The 20,779-nt window shown below is 33.6% G+C and overlaps 2 protein-coding genes across 2 annotated transcripts; one reads left to right on the top strand and one right to left on the bottom strand.

Annotated features, from left to right (window-relative positions):
- Positions 1 to 280: 280 nt before the first annotated feature.
- On the bottom strand, positions 281 to 3,646 carry LOC130630567 (ADP-ribosylation factor-like protein 16). Its single transcript, XM_057444106.1, has one exon. It carries the CDS (start codon positions 1,916 to 1,918, stop codon positions 1,379 to 1,381), a length of 540 nt encoding a protein of 179 aa, XP_057300089.1. The 5' UTR covers positions 1,919 to 3,646; the 3' UTR covers positions 281 to 1,378.
- A 6,387-nt stretch (positions 3,647 to 10,033) lies between these two features.
- On the top strand, positions 10,034 to 14,803 carry LOC130630566 (translation initiation factor eIF-2B subunit gamma-like). Its single transcript, XM_057444105.1, has 11 exons — positions 10,034 to 10,233; positions 10,398 to 10,555; positions 10,678 to 10,855; positions 11,245 to 11,356; positions 11,967 to 12,056; positions 12,476 to 12,615; positions 12,932 to 13,098; positions 13,359 to 13,442; positions 14,205 to 14,353; positions 14,538 to 14,641; positions 14,710 to 14,803. The coding sequence occupies exons 1-11, from the start codon at positions 10,080 to 10,082 to the stop codon at positions 14,760 to 14,762; spliced, it is 1,389 nt and encodes a 462-aa protein (XP_057300088.1). The 5' UTR covers positions 10,034 to 10,079; the 3' UTR covers positions 14,763 to 14,803.
- The last annotated feature ends 5,976 nt before the right edge of the window (positions 14,804 to 20,779 follow it).

The following is a 20,779-nucleotide window of genomic DNA, read 5'->3' as shown; positions in this document are numbered from 1 at the left end:
GCAAAATATATCCAGCAGGATGCATGATATTTTGTAAATGAGACTTAAATCACAGATGTTTTTATCCTTCCAGGATCTACTGAAGATCTCCTAATGTACAGCCAAAAATCACATGACCATTTCAACTTTCTTCCTACGGCTCCTTGTCTAATGTATTATTGGAAGCGCGACACAGATCCCCTGGTTTTAATTTTTTTCTTGGATTGACGCACAAAACAAGCGTAAACAATTCTAGAAACCTTTCGAACAATGATAAAAAGGAGTCTTTAAAGAAAACACCATTGTCGTATTATATTAATTTTAATAACTTTTTTCTAAGATTTACATTTTAATATTGTATTCACGGCTTGCAGTTTACAACTTGACAACATTGCCTCTAAGTAACGAAAAGTTTCAAAAAGAAGTGAAATTTAGGCCTGTGAAAACCAGACAGGTTACCTGTTTAAGGAAAGCGACATAAATTTAAATATTGGACACACTGTTGTTAGTCCTAAGTGACAAAGTCTTAGACAGATAGATAGATGGCTAGATGGATAGATAGATATTTATTTATCAATAGCAGTTATATACAATTAAAATAAAATAAAAATAAAATAAATATAAAGAAAAAGAAAATAAATATAATAACCACCTCGAAGAAAGCCGAAAAAATATGGCAGGTTAGGCGACTTTGATAAAATCGACTTAATAAATTGCTTTCCATACCGATTTATTTGGGCCTGACATGCTACTGTGGAATCTCTCTAAAGCGGACACCATCAATGCAAAAATTGTCTGCTTTATATTTTGTGGAAAAAATAGTTTTAGGTTTCAATATTTCTCCATTTTTACTTTACGAAGTTTTTTAATTAAGAGATTATGCATCTTTTATACGAGGATATTAACTTTGGTAAGCTGAGAGAAAGCTTTAGTTAACTAGGCTGGAAAGTAGGCAAATTTATTTATTCTAAATTTTGAATTTTTCTTCAACATATCAGTAAAACAGTATGAAAAGCGTGGTTAGCCAAACCACGCTTTTCATACTGTTTCAATCAGTGATTGAGCAGTTATCACCATAGACATATGCTTTTCATGCAATAATAAATATTTTGTATACATGTCTTGCGTGATATTCATTCAAAAAACGTTTGCTTGTATCGCAAAGATTAAGAAATGTTTTCTGTTGCGTCAACACTGATGTCATAAGAATAAGAAATAGGATGACGAAGTTAGCAATTTTCCAATCATTTTTTATTCAATAATATTGTTTATAGAAGAATGTAAAATATTATAATAATGAACTGGCTAAAAGGATATTTATTTATAACTCACGCACCATACTCTCTCTTATTCCACATTCTTCCAAACCTCACAGTCTAGACTTTTAAAAAAAATCGGCCTATAGCTGTGGCACAGTAACATTTTCCAACCATTCAATAACATCATCAAATCCATACTTGGTAACACAACTACATTCCACAACCTTTAAACTAAAATTTCCATACTGTGATAGATCCGACAGTCTGTATATTTTTTTAAGCTCTGTTAGGGATATTGTTCCTGTAGAATCCTTCTTGTTAAAAATAAGCAAGACCTTCTTTTCGCTGAGATCTTCATTGGACAACAAAGTTAATAGCATTATACAAGAACTAGAAATCTGAAATTGGTTTGAAAAATCAATCATATAAATTAGGGCATCAGCATCTTTTAAATATTTCCCCCATATTGGAGCCATTGAACCACCAATTTCTCTAAATTCGTAATCGCCTTTGCTCATTGTTAAATTAATAATATTATTACCAACTGTTGGGACAGTTGAGGGTATGCTTTTAAAATTTGTATCAAAACCTTCAGTTGCAACTTGTTGTAGTCGTTTCATGAAAAGTGATTTTCCTGACCCCTCCATTCCAAGCAGTAAAATTCTTGGTATTTCAGTCATCTAGAACAGGATTTTTGTCAAAGAAAATGTTTACTTGACACCAGCGACCAAGAGATTTTTCAATTCTGACACAAGGTGGAAATACATCAAGTTTTTGCTAAACAGAAATAAAACTTAATAGACAAACACACAAATAATATTATATACAGATAAGTAAATTTCTAAGAGATAACTTTCACTTGTGCTTTCTTCCAAAGTTTATTAGTTATGTATCAATAATTATATATAAATATACATTGTATAATTATATATAAATATAGATTGTAGTAACAAAAAAATGTAAGAAACCCAGATGTCATTACATTATCATCACAAATAACGACAAATAGGGTGTTTTCTGCTCAAGCATGATAAATTTTTTAGCTCTATTGAATGGAATAAAAAGAAATGGTTCATAACACAAGACTGAGAAAATCTTTTTTAACAAAAGTGGTAGACACATTTATTTCTTACTTGTCAAAGCAAAGTAATGAAGGGAATCTGTAAAGCAGAATGGTCCTATCAGAAATCTTCACAAAAAAATAACAGTATTAATGACTGTACATACTGTATAGATATAAGTTGTGAATGTTTATAAAGACCCGTATATGTGTGCGCATCTTTACAGGTAATAAAAGAAGGATCAAATTGACTATTCTCTTTAATTCAAAGATTTAAGGAATAAACGGTCCAAAAGGAGCTATTATTGGTTTTTCTTAACTATCATTTTCTCTTTCTAAGATCAGTTTTTAATTATTACAAAAAGTAAGTTAATTATTTAACTTCAATCGTTGTGGTCTATTATTTAAATTTCTTGCCTGCATGCATGAGGCGCATGTTCATTGTTTTAGACGCAAAATCAAAACAGTTGCAACGGCTGCAACTTGTCTAGCTATATACAGTAGCATATCAGGATTTCTTTTGAATTTGACCTCCTGACTTGAAACATAATGCAGTTGGTAAATAGGATAGAAGGTCATCACAGGAGAAGTTGCTATGCGCTGTAGTTTAGTGGTTATAACTCTCGCACTTTGTGCAGGAGACAAGGATTCGATTGGCAGTGATTCAACATGGGATGTTACCATAGCCTCAGGTGAACCATGTGATGAGGAGAATTGGGGAAATGGCACACTGTGTCTGTTGAATGTTGCCGGCTGTTGGGTCTGTGTGGCTCAAAATGAGCATTAAATACTCTAAGACTTCCCATCTAAGCCATGGCCCCTCCTGGAAATAATAGACAGGGTATATCCCTGGATCTAGGTGAGGCCATGTAAAATATGCGTATTTTATCTATGATGTTCTTCCCCTTGGTGACGATTCAACAATAGGCAATTGAATATTACCATAGCCCCGTGTTAACCCAAGCCATGTGAAGGAAATTGGAGAGATGGTGAACTGTGTTTCCGTTGAATGTGGCAGGGAGTTGTCTTGCAGGCACTGACCCGAATTGAGTTTGCGTAGCTGTAAGATACTCCAGGACTCCACATCAAAGCCATGGCCCCTTCCTGGAAATAATAGACAGGGTATATCCCCCGATATTTGTGAGGCTAGCCATGTAAAATATGCACTAAATCTATCTATATCTATCTAGCTATGCTGTCTGTGTCTCTTTAGTAGGCTGATTTTTATTTGACAGAAACTTTAGAGATGTCTAGCTATACCTTAAATGGGAGTTTTTCACACTCTAAATCTGACCCCTGTTGGAAAAAATTAACAGGGCATATCGTTATAAAAATTAGTAAAACTAACTACATCAAATTGAATATAAATGTCCCCAAATCCGCTCCAGTCGGGTTTAAATTAAAAATTGCTACGGTCCGCCATGTTTAAGTAAGTTTATAAACAAAGAGCATAGAAGATATATAGCGCAAAGGGATGCGCATTTATCTCCTTAGCAAACAAAAACTGCTAGTCGTCGTCCAGACTAACAAGACAAGATCATAGGAACCATAGAGTCCCCCCCAGCCTGACTTTTTCTCTTCTAGCTACTTCTTTCACTGCCGTAGACTTATCTTTTTTAATCAATGTACTAACAAATGAGCTAGCTGGAGATGATAAATTTCCCATTATGTAGCTAATTACTAGCTAGCTAGAGCTAGCTAGCTAGTTTTTGCTAGAGTTTTCGATTAACGGTGGTCACAGGGCACACTTTAGATGGGCTAAAAAATCTAGTACTTCACCCATTTCTGCACCTCGGAAGTACCATGCCAGGAATTTTTTATTAAATGTGATGCAGAAAAACTTCAAGTAATATGTCTGTGATGTGGTGATTGGTTCAACATTGATTTAAAATTTGTTTTTTTCAAAAAAAATTTGTCTTTTTTCAAATTGTTTTAAAATACTTTCAAGATTGTTTTATTTTTCTCAGTCTGTTGTAAAATCGTTTTGTAAAAAACATGAAACATTAATTCATTTCATGATATACAATTATGAAACAATGTAAAAAAAAGGATTTTCATATGATGAAAATCATCAATTTGTATCAAAAATGAAACGTTCTTGAAGACGATCCCTAACCAGAAAAGTTTAGCTGAAATGGATACACATGATTTCTGAAAGTGATTTTTAATTTTTATGATTGGATGCCTAAGGTATTTTATTTGTAAATTATCGCACCCAAAAACCTAATATGGCGTGTGTGAGTGTGCGCATGTGCAAATGCATGTACACATGCTATTCTTATTGAGACTAGCCAGGAGACCTAGCATATTTTTTTTCACCACCGGGAAATCAGAGTAGTTAAGGTGGGATAAATTAAGCTGGGTCTCAAATGATTTTTCTGTGGTCAAAAACTGGCCACGCTTTTTGATTGGCTAATTCTATTGTTCTTTGCTCACATGATCAATATCGTGGAAAGCTCTTTTTATCCCGAATATGCCAGCGAGTAGTTTCACTGGCCCTAACAAATATTATGAAACCATGACAGGGGCGGATACAGGATTTTTTTCTCCTTAGGGGGATTTGCGAAGCGAAGCGAAGCCCACGCGCAATTTTTGCGTAGCAAAAATTGCGCGTGATAAAACAGCTGGGGGTCTTGGGGTGCGCTGTAAGCCCCCCAAGTGGGGTCTGGGGCGAAGCCCCAGAAGCTTTAGCTTATTTATCTATTTCAGCACTCAAAAATGCAGCAGACAGGACCTTCACATGTCCATTTCTTATATGTTATTGGAAAAAAAAACAACCATAAAATTCATAAATAAAAGCCAAATAATGTTTTCAGAAAAATTAAGGCTAAAATTAGCCAGCCAGCAAAATTTCTTCTTTCTTCCAGATTCACATCCAGATAAATGAAATCCAAAAATAACATTTTTTAAAGATTAGAGGATTAAATTAATAATCCAGTCAAAATCTTCTTTCTTCATTCAAAATCTTCTTTCTTCTTTCTTCCAGCTTGCACATCAGGTAATATAACCAACCATGAACAAAATGAATCTGTCATGAAATGAGTCAAATTGATCAATTGTCAAAACCAACCAATGAATAAATGAATGAACAACAATCAAAACTGAAAATTTTAAACTAAATTTCAGTACACCAGGTCAACATGAAGCATAAAAAAACATACCCCTTATATACCAACTTACTTACCTACTTCCCTTACCTACTTACTATACCTACTTCCCTTACCTACTTCCCTTACCTACTTACTATACCTACTTCCCTGCCCACGACAATTTAAAATATCCAAAGATAAATCTTTGGATACACATTTTAGCAGAACTGAGGCTAAATCTTTTCCTGCTAACCCGTCCTCACAATAAATATATCTTATAAAATCCTCCCTAATATCACAACTGCTGTCCACAAAACGTAAAACCAGAGACATTTGTTCCTTATTAGAACAATCAGCTGCCTCATCTGCAATTATGGAAAAAAACTTATTTCTTTTAACCTCGTTGACAATAGTGTCAGATATCACTGAACCACAACATGATATCAAAGCATTTTGAGACGTTTTCGAGATGTATGTAGCATTCTTACTACATTGTCTCCTGCACGTACCCTAAAGTTTAAAAGTTCACGAAAATTTCCAGCCCCCCTTGCGAGTATTCCCCTATTTTTGGTTGTGAATCAGGACCATCTCTGTGGCCACGCAAAGCTATGCCAATTCGCCCACACAAAATAATTGTATCAATGATTGGAATCAGTTTTTGCCTGTTATCGTTAATACTTTTTTGTAAATTTTGGTCAATCAATGTGTCAATTGATGGCCTTGCCCCAGACATATTATCAATAAAAGAATTGAAGAGAAGAGAAGTATTTACATGTAAACCCTGCTTAGACGAACAATGACGTTTAAAAGAAGGTACTGCATCTGGCCAATGTTTTTGAGGTTCAGAAAAAAGTTTGGTGACCTTATAAGATTTACTGGGAAATCTGTCTCCAAATAGGACACAAGGAAGACAAAATGCACCATCCATAGTAGGCGAATATGCCAGCCATGAAAAATCAGAAAGCCATTTATACTGAAATTTCCTGTTACTGACAGGGAAATTGTAAGTGTTACGAATATCACTTTCCTTTAATTTAGCAACTTTTTTTCGAAAAGATCCAACATCATTTTCACAAACATAAACCATTTCAGGTTCTGTACTATCAACAGTGGAACAATTTTTGGAAATTGTGCTAATACTGGAAGTTATAGCAGGTGATTCATATGTTTTAACTATAGGTTTTGTTAAGAAATTAAGTTTTGTCTGTAATTTACCACCTACACACATATTACCGTCAGTAAATACTTTTTTAGGAAAACATAATTTAAGTGATTGATTAGTCTTTCGTTTTAAAGAAGAATGAACGAGAGGCACAAAATGGTTGGACTGAAATTTTGAAGATAACATAAGGCCTTCATAACAAAACATTATGTGTAGATCAGCCTTCATTGAAACATGCTTACGGGGAATTATTTTTTGGTTCATACAAACCTTAAACTTTTCCTCTCCAATATCAGGGTAATATGAGAATATAATTCTCCCTGTAACTGAGGACAAAGCTAAAAGGCAAAGGAAACTTGACCAGTTTTTGTCATTTAAATTTAAGACAGCTTCTTCTTTTATAAGCTCTTCCCCCTCTTTATTGCTGTCACAAGCAACATGGGAAACACAGAAAAATAGAATATTTTTCAGAGAACTGAAAGAACCTCTCTGCTCTTGAAAGATGGAAGAAAATAGAGGATGATTGGAATAAAAATTTGGGAAGAGAAAAAGTTCCAACGATACCAGAAGTCGTAGCAAGTCCACCAACATATTGTTACTTCCCAAACACAAGGATGCTGAACTGTATAAACAATTTCCAGAAGCTTCAGATCTACAAAAGTGAACATAAAAAATTTGTTCACTTCACTCTACTGCAAATCTACAACAAGAATAACAGCTGGCTCTATTATTGTCATTAAATAGTCTCGATGACCCAAATAGAAACTTTTTGTTTATTGTAGTGAACCCCCTTTTGTTTATTGTTTAAAAGCTTAATAGCGCTTTGTCACCACAATACAATTAATTTATTTTTAAACATTCCTTAGGGATTATCAACAAAAGTAAAAATAGATAGTTACCTCAAAGCGACGAATGCTTTCTCTTTTGCATACCCAGGAATAAAATGTTCAACACTGAAATTTCTGCTTAACAACTTTTTCTCAATCTTTCTCCAATGATCTAATGTTCCAAAATCAGGAAACTCTGTTATTTTATCTTTCAATATCTTATAAAGACTTTTACATTCGCAAATATCATTGCTTTTTACAGCAAGCACAACCCGATCCCGCAAGCTCCCATCAGAAGACATGTTGGATCAGAAAGAACTTCAGAATTGCAGTTGGCCGAAGCTGGCCGAACCCATTAAACAGACCGGCTACCGCGAGGCAATAACAATAGGAAGAGTAAATTATTCCTACGCACCCATCCCCTAATATCAATCTTTCTTTCACCGTAAATTTCGACTAAAGAGAGTCCAAAAGTCCACACTTCGGCGAGATTCTTTTTACGTCACAAATTCTTTTGTTTTAACCAGAGTCCAAAAGTCCACACCTCGGCGAGATTTTTCTCGACGTCATAATTCTTTTGTGTTTCTTTTGTTTAAGAGAGTCCAAAAGTCCACACCTCAGCAGCCGCCGAAGTCGACTGTTTTTACGGCAGAAAACAAAGGAATCGAGAGAAACAAAGTCAGCGAAATGCGGCAAAATGTAGTTCGACTACCGTAAGAACCATAGTACTTCGGCAAAGCACATCGAAGGAGAGTCGAGCCTCGGCAAACACTCCTGAGTGGAGATAAGAATATTACCTCGGATCCTGGGCGCAAAGGAATCTTATTAAACGCTTATAATAAAAATTATGCGTTGCTTTAAATCAATTTCTATATTTAGATACACATGATTTTCTCATTGGCAAAATTTCTCCTTAGGCGAGTGCCGAAGTGGCCGAAGTCTAAATCCGCCCCTGCATGAAGTTTTAACCAGAGTAAGATGTGGCCAGGCTTGGTAAACAACTCACACATAAATTAAAATGGCCTCTGAAGTGATTAGTCATGTTGGTCAATTTAAACCCAGGGTTTTCACTGAGTCATTCCTTTGCGTCTAAGCTTTTGTTTGAGAGAAACTCATTTTATTAACCTCAAAGAAGAAATCTTAGTTAACTAGGCTATATTGAGACTTGTTCTACACTAAATAGTCTTTTCATCTAAGAACAAAAACATTAAAATGTGAAATCGGTTAAGTGTTCAGATTGAGGGTAACCAGCTACTGTGAGTTTACCTGTACATTTTATTATTTATGCAAGTATGTACAATGAGTGTTTTTATCACTAAAGCAACTTCTATTATGATTGTTAAAAATAGTTAAACCTTAAACTGAGGAATGGCGTGTGATTGCACACGCACACCTCCACACAGGCCTGAATCAATAATGGCGTGCTATCTTCCGCTCGCCTCAGCTGTGTCATGGCGTGTTATAGAAAGTGCTAATGCAGCTTGAAATAACTTTTGGAGACTCGTCAGACAAAATGTCCGCCATATTTCCAGACTAAACTTTCTGAATGAATTTTGAAGTTTTATTGGAGCCACGCGTTTAAAGATTTTTTTGATATGAAAACGAAGCATATATTTCCTATTCGATTGTATTGATTTTTTTGTGATTTAATTGGTTTATTAAAATGTGCAACCTTACTTTGTGTTTTAACGGTGCCTAACACATTTTTTTATTTGTGCTATGTGTGATCCAGATTAAGAAACTTCCATGATGGCACATGACAGATGAAAACAAAACGAAGGAGATGCGGAACAAAGATTAATTAAAAATATACAAGATTATATTTGAATTATATCGTTATTTTTGCATGTTTTATTTTTTAATTTTTGGAGTTATAATAGGGAAAATGTAGCTGCAGAAACACCATGGCCTTTCTTTCCGAAAAGGATTGCGACAATAGTTGTGTCCTCCAAGCCCTTCTCTTTTATTTTTCCAATTATTGTTCTGCTGTTTTGCACGCCTTAACATAACTTAGGCCTTTGATTATCACTGCATCCCCATCACTAATTTGGGAGAGTAATGTACTTCGCTTGGGTGATTTCACTCCTGACCAGGCCTGACGTAGACTCCAAATATATACTATATAAAAGTGAAAATATAATCGCTATTAATAAATTCGTATAAGGCTCTATTCAAAATCTTTTGCTTGCACAGCTTCAGGCACAGGATTGATATTACGAACATGTTTGACTATAATAACCAAAGTAGATAAGAAATTCTATTTCCTGCAATAAAAGAAACCATAACGTTTAAATTTTGTTAACACATTGGATGTTTTCATATGGGTTTAGTGGGTTAGGAAATATTAGACGACTTCCAGTGTCACATTAAGTATACTGAACAATGCTCCACACAATAATATGATGTAGCATTACCTCAAGAAGAGCAGTTGGGTTGCAATTCAAAACTTTCTTGATTTTTCCAGTGTCGGAAAAGTTTTATGACCCTTTGAGATAAATCAATAGTTTATAGGTTGAAGTCAAATTAGGATTTTTGGACCTTTGTGTAGTGTGTAACATTAAAAGACCTGAAAAAGTTATAAACTATATACTTCCTATTAAATAGAAGCATCTTTGTCTTCTTTGATCTTATTTGATTGTGCCTATACTTTATGCATATTCCTCTTTCTTTCTATATATTGTTACACATTAGAAAACTGATCAAATGGCTCCTGAATTCCAACCGGTAATCTTAGCCGGTGGTGAGGGTTCAAAGATGTACCCCCTGACAGAGGATATACCCAAGTGTTTACTCCCAATTGGAAACATGCCCATGATTTGGTATGTTGTAAATTACCTTGAGCGATATGGGTTTCAAGGTATGTATTTTTTCATGGTACTAGGGAAGTGCTGATGAGGCTTGAGCTTACTGTCATATTTTTACCTACAAGAAATAGGTTTAGATGCCATTTTATATCCCTATTTCCTGCCATTATTACAAAAAAATTTTCCATATGTCCTATGCATATAATATCTTTTATAGACTTTATTGTTATTGTGAGACAAAATGCGGCACAAAAAGTTCATCAGTCCTTACAAACACTATGTGCCGAAAATTCCAAGTTTGAATTGGTGCAAATTCCTGATGACGATGATGTTGGCACAGCGGATTCCTTAAGGTTATTAAAAGATAAAGTTAAAGTAAAAATGTTGTTTTAGTAGTTGCTTTCTTAAAGAAGCTAAGTCCTTTCATCAAGGATTATATCACTTCCAGAGTAAAAAGTATAACTTTGAGTAAAAATGAAAGTTTTTGTTGTCTTTAGAGTGATCTAATTATTGTTAGTTGTGACACAATAACAGATGCTCCGTTAAATTGTTTGGTTGACATGCACAGAACGTATGATGCTAGTTTAACTGTGATGATGTCAAATCGTGTTGAACTCCAACTGGACAGGGAAACAACAGCTGCAAGTAAAAATAAACAAAGGGATCCTCTCTCTGGTAAGTTGCGTATAAACAAACATTTCTTGTGGCTGTAGAGATGAGATGTTTCTGAAATATTATACAGACAATGGTACATAAGTGTAAGTAAACCTTGTGCATTAACTTCTCAAGCAATATAGAGAACAATCGCCAGGTGAGCAAGAGGTTGTGGATTTAATTCCCACTTGATCCATCATCTTTGAAGTGTTTGGGAAGCTAATATGCAAGTTTTTGAAATGCTTCGAATGCTAATAGTTTTAAGTCAGCCTGTTATTAAATTTGTTTTTTAGTTCTAATTTTGTGTCAAAGATAAAGTTTTAAAATCAATTGTTTACTGTATACAAATTATTTATTTGGTACCCTCGTCATTTTTGTCTTAAGTTATTCTTAGTTGGATGTTGTTTTAGGTATACGTGACATAGTTTCAATCCATCCTAATGAAAATAGACTACTCTTCTTTCAAAATGAAGGCGATTTAGAACAAGAAAATATTTCAATAAAGAAGTCTACTTTGAAGAGGTAACTACAGATTTTAAATTTTTAGTTATCAAGAGAGTAGAGAAGCACCGAAATGTCTAGAATGATTGATTTTAAGTAAAATCCATTGTATTAATGTCACCAGAATCACACTATAATGACATATTTGATAAAGTTTTGTCTTTTTAAGTTGTTCTTTATCTCATGCAGCAAATCCTAAGAGCCAAGCCCTACACTTTATTATTTTTGCCACATTTGTGTTCGTCTTTGTCATGTTTAGTCCTGTGCTATGTCTTGTGCTTGTTTAATGTTTTGTGTCGTCCACAGAGGCTTTCACCCAGAGAGTTTTAACTAATGTGTTGGTTTCCGGGGCAGCTAACGCCCCTATAGCCACAGAATGACCACATTCTTTATATGGTCATTGTATGTCATACATCCTGTATTAACTGTTAGTTGCTGAAATGTACGTCATTTCATTTATTTTCAAATTTGTAAAAAAAAACTGTTTGGTTTGACAAATTTAGTCATTTTAACTGTTATGGAATGGCTTGAGATCAGATGATTGGACCTTATCTTACACAGTAATTCCTAAATTTAATTTAAATTGACAAATTTATTAAAACGAGATTTAATACAAATTTTTTTATTGTAGGTACCCTAGAATGAAGTTGAAGACAGATCTGGTTGACAGTCACTTGTATATAATGAAAAAATGGCTTCTAGATTATCTGGTAAACTACGAGTAAGAAAGATTTTCTATAGAAGAGGAAAAGAGAACTGCATAGAGCAAATTGTGTCGCTAGCTAACTACTACTTTATGTCTTTTGTGGTCCATGTTGCTTCTATAGTTTGCCTGCAGAAGTCAAATAAAAACATCACAACGTGCACCTAGTCATGGTGCCTCCTCCGTCAAGAATGAATAAAAAATCAAGCATTGTCAGAAATTTCCTTGTTATTGTCAAAACGCTCGTAAAATATCAGGAGTATCAGCAATTTCTTTTGTCAAAATTGTTTAAAAAATGAGGGAAATGTCGGGGTTATAAGGAGTTAATAATGAGTGGACAATCGAAAAATAATCCATAGCGAATTGCTGTGTTTCCCAATAATATAAACACGTGTTCATGTAGATAATATGTTGTGATAGTTTGATGTGTTTTTCAGAAAGCCTGAAAGTATAAAATCAGATTTCATACCACACGTGATTCAAAAACAGTTTTCCAAACCAAAGAAAAATAACAAGGAACAGATACAAGACACAAGTTATATAGAAGAAAAAGAAATAAAAACTAATAAATCCACAGGTTCGTTCATCATTTTACTTTCTACCTTAATTTTAACACCATTTGATCGGATGAAACCTAAATTTACTGGCTAAGTAGTTTAGGCTGGCATATTGTCGTATTACCTTATAAATTTGGAGAATACAAAAAAAATGTGATTTATTTTGGCGAATGACACAAAGAAATGAATTTTTATGTCTTGAAATGTAAAAAAATAAAAATAAACGCATATATAAACAATTCTCTTTATACTTGTATTTATATTAGAACTTGTGAATATATAAAAAGTTTGTCTGATACTTTTCTGCTTGGCTCTATCTTGTATTAAAAATTTTAGATATTTATTCATATTGTTGTCTTGATGAGCTCACAACATATGCACGCGAATGGTCAGGCTATCAAGGCAATTGTTTAAAAGACACGATTAAATGCCATGCTTATGTGACCGATGGATTCAGCTTAAGAGTTAATACTCTGCCTGCTTACACTCACATGAATAAACAAGTAAGAATTGTTTGATATTGTTTTTGCTGTAGTAACCGCAGCCAATGAATTGTTAGTAGACTATGAAAACCATAAAGGGAAAGTTAAACGTTGAAGTGTTCGCTTGTTGTGTGTCGCATCTTAAGAATAGGAAGTAATGTATCTATCCTCATTGAGTTGAAATCCACAGCTTCATGTATACATTTCACGGATTGATATTTCGTCCTTGCAGAATAAGAATATTAATATAGAGTATAACTTTTTTTCTTTTGTTTTCGAAGATAAAAAAGCTGAAAGATACAATCGCACCACATGTTGAATTTCCAGTACTTCATCCAAGTGTTACACAAACTGGAAAAACACAGGTATTTAATGTCGAATCAGTTGTCGAATTTGTTGCTTTTTCTGAAGTTGTACAGTCAACTCTCCAGTTAGCGCAAACTCCAATTAACGGACAAATACCTTTACACCAGGAAAATCACAGTCAAAACCTACACGAAACTTTTCTAAATAGCGGAAAATAAAATAGCGCACACTTTAATTAGCGGACAATTTAATTGCGCAAAGTGAACTTTCCCCCTAAAATTTCTTCTGATTAGCGGAAAGGGTAAAAACAAACAAACGAAAAAAACAAGAAACACGAAGAGACATTACTTCATTGTAAACACTTCTTTTTTTCACCCACTCGATTGCCTTCTGTGGTCCTTGAGCGTGCTATCCGAGAATAAAAAAACTTCACGTACGATCGCAAGAAACAATCTGTTATTAAAGATTTCTTTAGTAAAGTATAAGAAAGAAATAGGTGTATTTCATTTATTTGTGAACCACCTAGCTAGTGCCTTAAACCCTTTTTAATAGCTCAAAGTAATCAGTGATCATTTTGGGCCAAACATATCAAGATTTAGACAAGGCAAGAAAGGTCGAGTCTCCAAATAGCCGACACTTCTAATTAACATACGAAACTTTCTGCACCGAAGGTGTCTGCTAGTTGGAGAGTTGACTGTATATTTTGTTGTAATTTTTTTGTCAAGATTAATGTCGTTCTTGTTGTAGTTTCCCGATGTCGTTTTGTTGTCGTTTTTTTTTGTTGTTGTTAACACTGTCATCGTTTCCTCCTCACGTTGCAGGTAGGAAACGACTGCATAGTCGGAGAATCAACAACGATTGCAGCCAATGCTACTATCAAAAAGTCGGTTATCGGTAAACATTGTATCATCGGATCGAACGTTCGGATTAGTAATTGTGTGGTTATGAATCACGTGACTATAGAAGATGGGTGTGTATTTTTTAACATTTTAATTTTTTTCTTGCCCTTTCACAATATGAAAGAGCTCAAAAAGTTGTTCAGGAAGTCGCATATTTTTTGAAAGATCTTTGTTGGTGCTGTTTCGAGTGATAGTGATGGCAGTATTAATAGTAGAGGCTATAAATAGAACAGTGGAAACTATTTTTACTTTTAGCTGCGTGTTACAAGGTAGCATCATATGTGATCGTTCTAATCTTCAAACAAAATGTTCGTTGCTCAACTGCCAAGTTAGTAGTGGTCAAACAGTCAAAGAAAATGGTAAGTTATTTGATGGAGATGTTCTCTTCGTCAGTAAAACCATTTTTGATACGTTTTTTTATGTTTAGCCGAGTTGAAAAACGAAAGTATCGTCCAAGAAGAAATGGAATTTGATGAATAACAATGAATATTTAGTAAAAGAAACATATTGCTTTTAATTTACCATGTCTCACTTAATAAAGGCTATTCCCTTTGTGACTTTTGCGCGCTGATAGAACCGGAAAAGAGCTTAAAGCGCACCCTCGCTTCTAAAAAATTTGTCAAATATAAGTCCTACGGATTTTTTTCCTTACATAAGATCAGAAATATGAAAAATCCATAATGGCAGTCATTGCTGCGACACTCGCATTGGGCGCCTAGTAAGCTCATTTTCAGAATACATTGCAAATGGGATTTAAACTGAACACGCTTAACAAAATACAAAAAATTAAGACAAATGAATATTCTCTTGTCTTGTGTTTTAGAAATATCGCAATCAAACATAATTGCTTTCTCTATTTTTCCCCAAAAGTTTATACAGGTTAGGGAATTTTCATTAAGTAAATCAAATTTTTTTTCGATCTCTGCGTGGTTCAACACAAGATAAAAGAATTTTATAAAGTAAGATGTTTTTTTGGGCCACAAGTTGTTCCCACTTCAAAGAACTCACTTCTAGCGTACCCTACTAACATGTAAAATCGTGCGCTTTGGTATAAAAAGGAAAGTAAATTACACCAATTTCGCTGGTCGCACTAATTTAGAAAATAACAGTACAAATTGGCTTAGGGAGTTTTAAAAGAGGTTTTTTCAAACTGCATAGTAAAGGTAATGCCATTCAGCATTACAAGCAGAATTATTTTTGTAATGAATTTCAGCTGTCATTAGGATCCAGACGATAGAGAGGGCGAGTGCAGAAGAAGAGGGACATGTTTACGCAAAAAAACATAATCAGGCTTAGAGTATGCATACCTTATGCTAACTGGGAATAAAATTAGGAATTTAAAAGTGAGAATAAAAAATTCTGGACGATAAAAAAGTGTGGACAATAAAAAGTGTGAATAATAAAGAGTGTGAACAAAAAAAAGTGTGAACAATAAAAAGTGTGGACAATAAAAAAGTGTGGAGAATAAAAAAGTGTGAACAATAAAAAGTGTGAACAATAAAAAAGTGCGGACAATAAAAAGTGTGAATAATAAAAAGTGTGAACAATAAAAGAGTGGAGAATAAAAAAGTGTGGACAATAAAAATGTGTGAACAATAAAAAAGTGTAGACAATAAAAGTGTGAACAATAAAAAAGTGTGAACAATAAAAAGTGTGAACAATAAAAAAGTGTGAACAATAAAAAAGTGTGGACAATAAAAAGTGTGGACAATAAAAAAGTGTGAACAATAAAAAAGTGTGGACAATAAAAAGTGTGGAGAATAAAAAGTGTGGAGAATAAAGAGTGTGGACAATAAAAAAGTGTGGACAATAAAAAGTGTGAATAATAAAAAGTGTGAACAATAAAAGAGTGGAGAATAAAAAAGTGTGGACAATAAAAATGTGTGAACAATAAAAAAGTGTAGACAATAAAAAAGTGTAGACAATAAAAAGTGTGAACAATAAAAAAGTGTGGACAATAAAAATTGTGAATAATAAAAAAGTGTGGACAATAAAAAGTGTGGACAATAAAAAAGTGTGGACAATAAAAAGTGTGAATAATAAAAAGTGTGAACAATAAAAAAGTGTGGAAAATAAAAAGTGTGGAGAATAAAAAGTGTGAACAATAAAAAAGTGTGGACAATAAAAAGTGTGAATAATAAAAAGTGTGAACAATAAAAGAGTGGAGAATAAAAAAGTGTGGACAATAAAAATGTGTGAACAATAAAAAAGTGTGAACAATAAAAAAGTGTGAACAATAAAAAAGTGTGGACAATAAAAAGTGTGAACAATAAAAAAGTGTGAACAATAAAAAAGTGTGGACAATAAAAAGTGTGGACAATAAAAAAGTGTGAACAATAAAAAAGTGTGGACAATAAAAAGTGTGAACAATAAAAAAGTGTGAATAATAAAAAGTGTGAACAATAAAAGAGTGGAGAATAAAAAAGTGTGGACAATAAAAAAGTGTGGACAATAAAAAGTGTGAACAATAAAAAAGTGTGAACAATAAAAAAGTGTGAACAATAAAAAAGTGTGGACAATAAAAAGTGTGAACAATAAAAAAGTGTGGAGAATAAAAAGTGTGGAGAATAAAAAGTGTGGACAATAAAAAAGTGTGGACAATAAAAAGTGTGAATAATAAAAAGTGTGAACAATAAAAAAGTGTGGAGAATAAAAAGTGTGGAGAATAAAGAGTGTGGACAATAAAAAAGTGTGAATAATAAAAAGTGTGAACAATAAAAGAGTGGAGAATAAAAAAGTGTGGACAATAAAAATGTGTGAACAATAAAAAAGTGTAGACAATAAAAAAGTGTAGACAATAAAAAGTGTGAACAATAAAAAAGTGTGGACAATAAAAATTGTGAATAATAAAAAAGTGTGGACAATAAAAAGTGTGGACAATAAAAAAGTGTGGACAATAAAAAGTGTGAATAATAAAAAGTGTGAACAATAAAAAAGTGTGGAAAATAAAAAGTGTGGAGAATAAAAAGTGTGAACAATAAAAAAGTGTGGACAATAAAAAGTGTGAATAATAAAAAGTGTGAACAATAAAAGAGTGGAGAATAAAAAAGTGTGGACAATAAAAATGTGTGAACAATAAAAAAGTGTGAACAATAAAAAAGTGTGAACAATAAAAAAGTGTGGACAATAAAAAGTGTGAACAATAAAAAAGTGTGAACAATAAAAAAGTGTGGACAATAAAAAGTGTGGACAATAAAAAAGTGTGAACAATAAAAAAGTGTGGACAATAAAAAGTGTGGACAATAAAAAATTGTCGTTTTATTTTATATGTTATAGATAACTTCTATTTTAATTATATATGGCTATGTTATTAGGTTTCTTTTTTATTCTTACAGACGGGTAATACAAAACTTTGTCACTCAACCACAGCATTACGGTACAGTTGGTCTCAATATATCCAGCTCGTGTCATGTGCATAATTTACAACCATATATATAATGTCTGGGATAAAAAACTGTTTTCTTCACACCAAAACGGAATGCTGTCCTTGCGGTTATTTTCCAGTTCGGAAAACCTTGACATTAAATATACTGAAGATCTTTATTAGGCAAATCTGTTGTCCTGCGTCTTCGTTTCGCCATGCTCTTCTTCTTCGTGTACCATTCTGGACAAAAACTACGTAAAAATTGAAAAAAGATTATTGGTATAGAGTCGGTCATTTTTTTAAACCAAGGTAAAATTTACAGTACTGATGTACATCTGAGTTAAATTCAGAAAGATCGCATTTTCCAGTATTCCTTTATATCCCGCCCTTACCTTACTACGCATGCTCCCATGCACCCTCCCTGACATAGCCGAAACAAAATTCCATTTCCGAATTTCTTGCGAACATCGAAAATGCTATAGCTATTGTTTGTCAGGAGTTATGTTTTCTAATTGATTTTGTTTAAGCTATATTATACTTCTGAGCATGAGTCATGAAACATGCAGGTATAGCCACAAAATCTGAAGGGAATTAAAACTTTGGTATATAGTATACAGCATGCCGGAGGAAAATAATTTTGTGGAAACTTGCGAGTAATCTATATTTATATGATTAAACTCGGTTCCTGTTCGCTTAAACTCCCATTTGATCTACTGAAATCTTTGTAATTTCTTCCCAACTAAAAGATGGCCTAATGTGGGAATCCAACCCACAACCTAAGAGACGAACGCTGACTTAACTACCGATTTGCAAACGTTTTAGAGGAGCGCTATACTAAAATGTATAAACATGACTTAAATAAATAAGTCTTCACTTTAAATTTAGCCTCTACTTGTTTTATCAAGGCGGACAACTTTATAATTTAACATAATTTCAAACTATTTTAACCTACATAGGTGAATATTTATCATAGCACATCCGTATTTCATTCTTAACAGAGAATGCTTCGCCCCGATCATGACGGGCGAGTATAATGCGTGTAAGTCGTATTTTAACCTAGTGGGAATTTGGGTGTTGGCGGCAAAAAACATACTTTTTGCTCAATTTAAAAATGTTGAATTAAGGACTTGAAATTTGGCATGGAAGATTTTTAATGGTGTAGGTCAAAAAACAATTTGAGCTGTAATCATAGTTCCTGAATTACGCTTTTTCAGAGACTCCAATAAGGGAATTTGACGGCATGTTAATTTTGACAAAAATAAACAGCAAAAGCAATTCTCATGCTTGAAATAAGTCAGATAGGTCTAAGTAAAACGAGTTTTAGGCTTGAGGTGAAATGCTTTACTTAATCCAGAGAAATTGCACTTATATTACGCCAGTAAAATAGAGTCAAATATACCCCTTACGGTAACCGAAAGAACTCATAGTATTAGATTTTGCAACTTCGGATTTTTCTTCCAGAAAAATATTCCAGTATTTAGTTTGGGACCATGAAAGACTAAAAAAAATGAATCCATTAGGCAAATAAGACATCAATTCACAAAATTGGGGAAAATTGGTGGCATTAAAGTAGTCACATTTCTTTATAAGCAAGATACGCGCTACAAGTATATGTCCACACAGAAATTTTGCAACAATGTATAAAGCTTATTTTTAAAATTGTAAAAGTACTTTTTCAGACTTGAGACTTTACACAAATTCAAACTTCAGAGTGTTTTATTGAAGATATTATTTCGGTTTGTCTGTCCAGTATTCCTTCTCCCATCATCGGGCAAAGTAAAATGATGTTGAGCATGTATTTATATAATTGCAGAGGATCGAAATTCATAAAAATTAACCATTCAGAAACGGGCTGATAATTACAGTTATTACGTTTTTGGACCTAGATGTAGGTAACTACTTCTTCTGTAGGGCTGGCAACCAAATCCCAGGAAGTTGATACGAGATGCTGTTTATGTGTTTGTTACATTCTACACTGTTGATAGTTTCTTTAATCTTCCTGGCTGTTGTTCTGGATTCTCTGTCAATGATTTTCTTCTCATCCCAATTAAACTGATGACTTCTGCCCTAGCTGTTGTCTGCAATTTCATTTTTCTTCACATCTCCGTTTTTCAATTGTTATTGTTTACGCATATAGTGAGCATAAAAATAACGTACAACAAAAATTAGGTTGGTTATTCTTGACGTAAACAGCAGACATTGTATATGTTACAGATATTTTCGTGAAAATCAACAATTATAACACTTCTGGTTTTCTCACACAGGTTCAACCTTCGGGTTTGCGGTTAATCAAAAATCAAAAAAGGGGTTCCTTTCCTACGATCCAAGAGCTGAAAGGTCTAATTAATTGTGAGCTACATTTTTTTTACTATCTATGTATCTAACAGTTATTATCATAATAATTAGTATTCTCCACTGACACAACAAACGGTAGCTAAGTTAGCTAGCTAGCATTGCTTTCCTTAGTTTCATCTGAATAAACTAATTATCAAAAATTTTATGTCTCGGATAAGAGTACACGATCTCCAACACATAACTTTTGTTGACAGGACTTCATTACATTAGGCGCGAGGGCTTGGAAAGTGAAAGATTTTACAGAATCGACCCAGCGTAACGAGAACAAAAGTCAAAAATACACGCCAAATCTATCTTTAAAACTTTATCCAACTATTTTTCTGAAACAGCTGCTTCTAAACTTCAGTGAATTCGATCTTTAAATGTTTTTGGTATAGAACACCTGTTCTACATTTACTAGTGATGTATCTGTCTTCTTCGATTTTGAGTTTCACTTATACATCGTCCTGCTTCCATAATTTCCATAGTACATCTACCTGCAAAAACTGTGTATCCGTTTTGTTCTTTTGTGGTATTTTGTGATTTTTTGCTTTTAATTTATCCCTCGTCGTGAAGAGATGTAACCGTTAGTGTAACTTTCGTACCAAACCCATGACTGATCGTCGAGGTACTCTATGAACAATGTGTCAGGTCCTGGATTTTCCTGAAATGAAGAATAGCGATAATAATGTAATTGCAATTAGTGAACACGCGAAGGTATCACATAAAACTTCCATTGCTTGTCAATGTGTAAGTCTTTTAAAGATGAAAATAACAACAGATCGCTGAAGTTGCGGTT

Source organism: Hydractinia symbiolongicarpus, chromosome 2, assembly GCF_029227915.1.
Source record: "Hydractinia symbiolongicarpus strain clone_291-10 chromosome 2, HSymV2.1, whole genome shotgun sequence".
Taxonomy (NCBI): Eukaryota; Metazoa; Cnidaria; class Hydrozoa; order Anthoathecata; family Hydractiniidae; genus Hydractinia; species Hydractinia symbiolongicarpus.
Note: the sequence above shows the minus strand (reverse complement) of the source record. Positions and strands in the feature narration are given on the sequence as shown.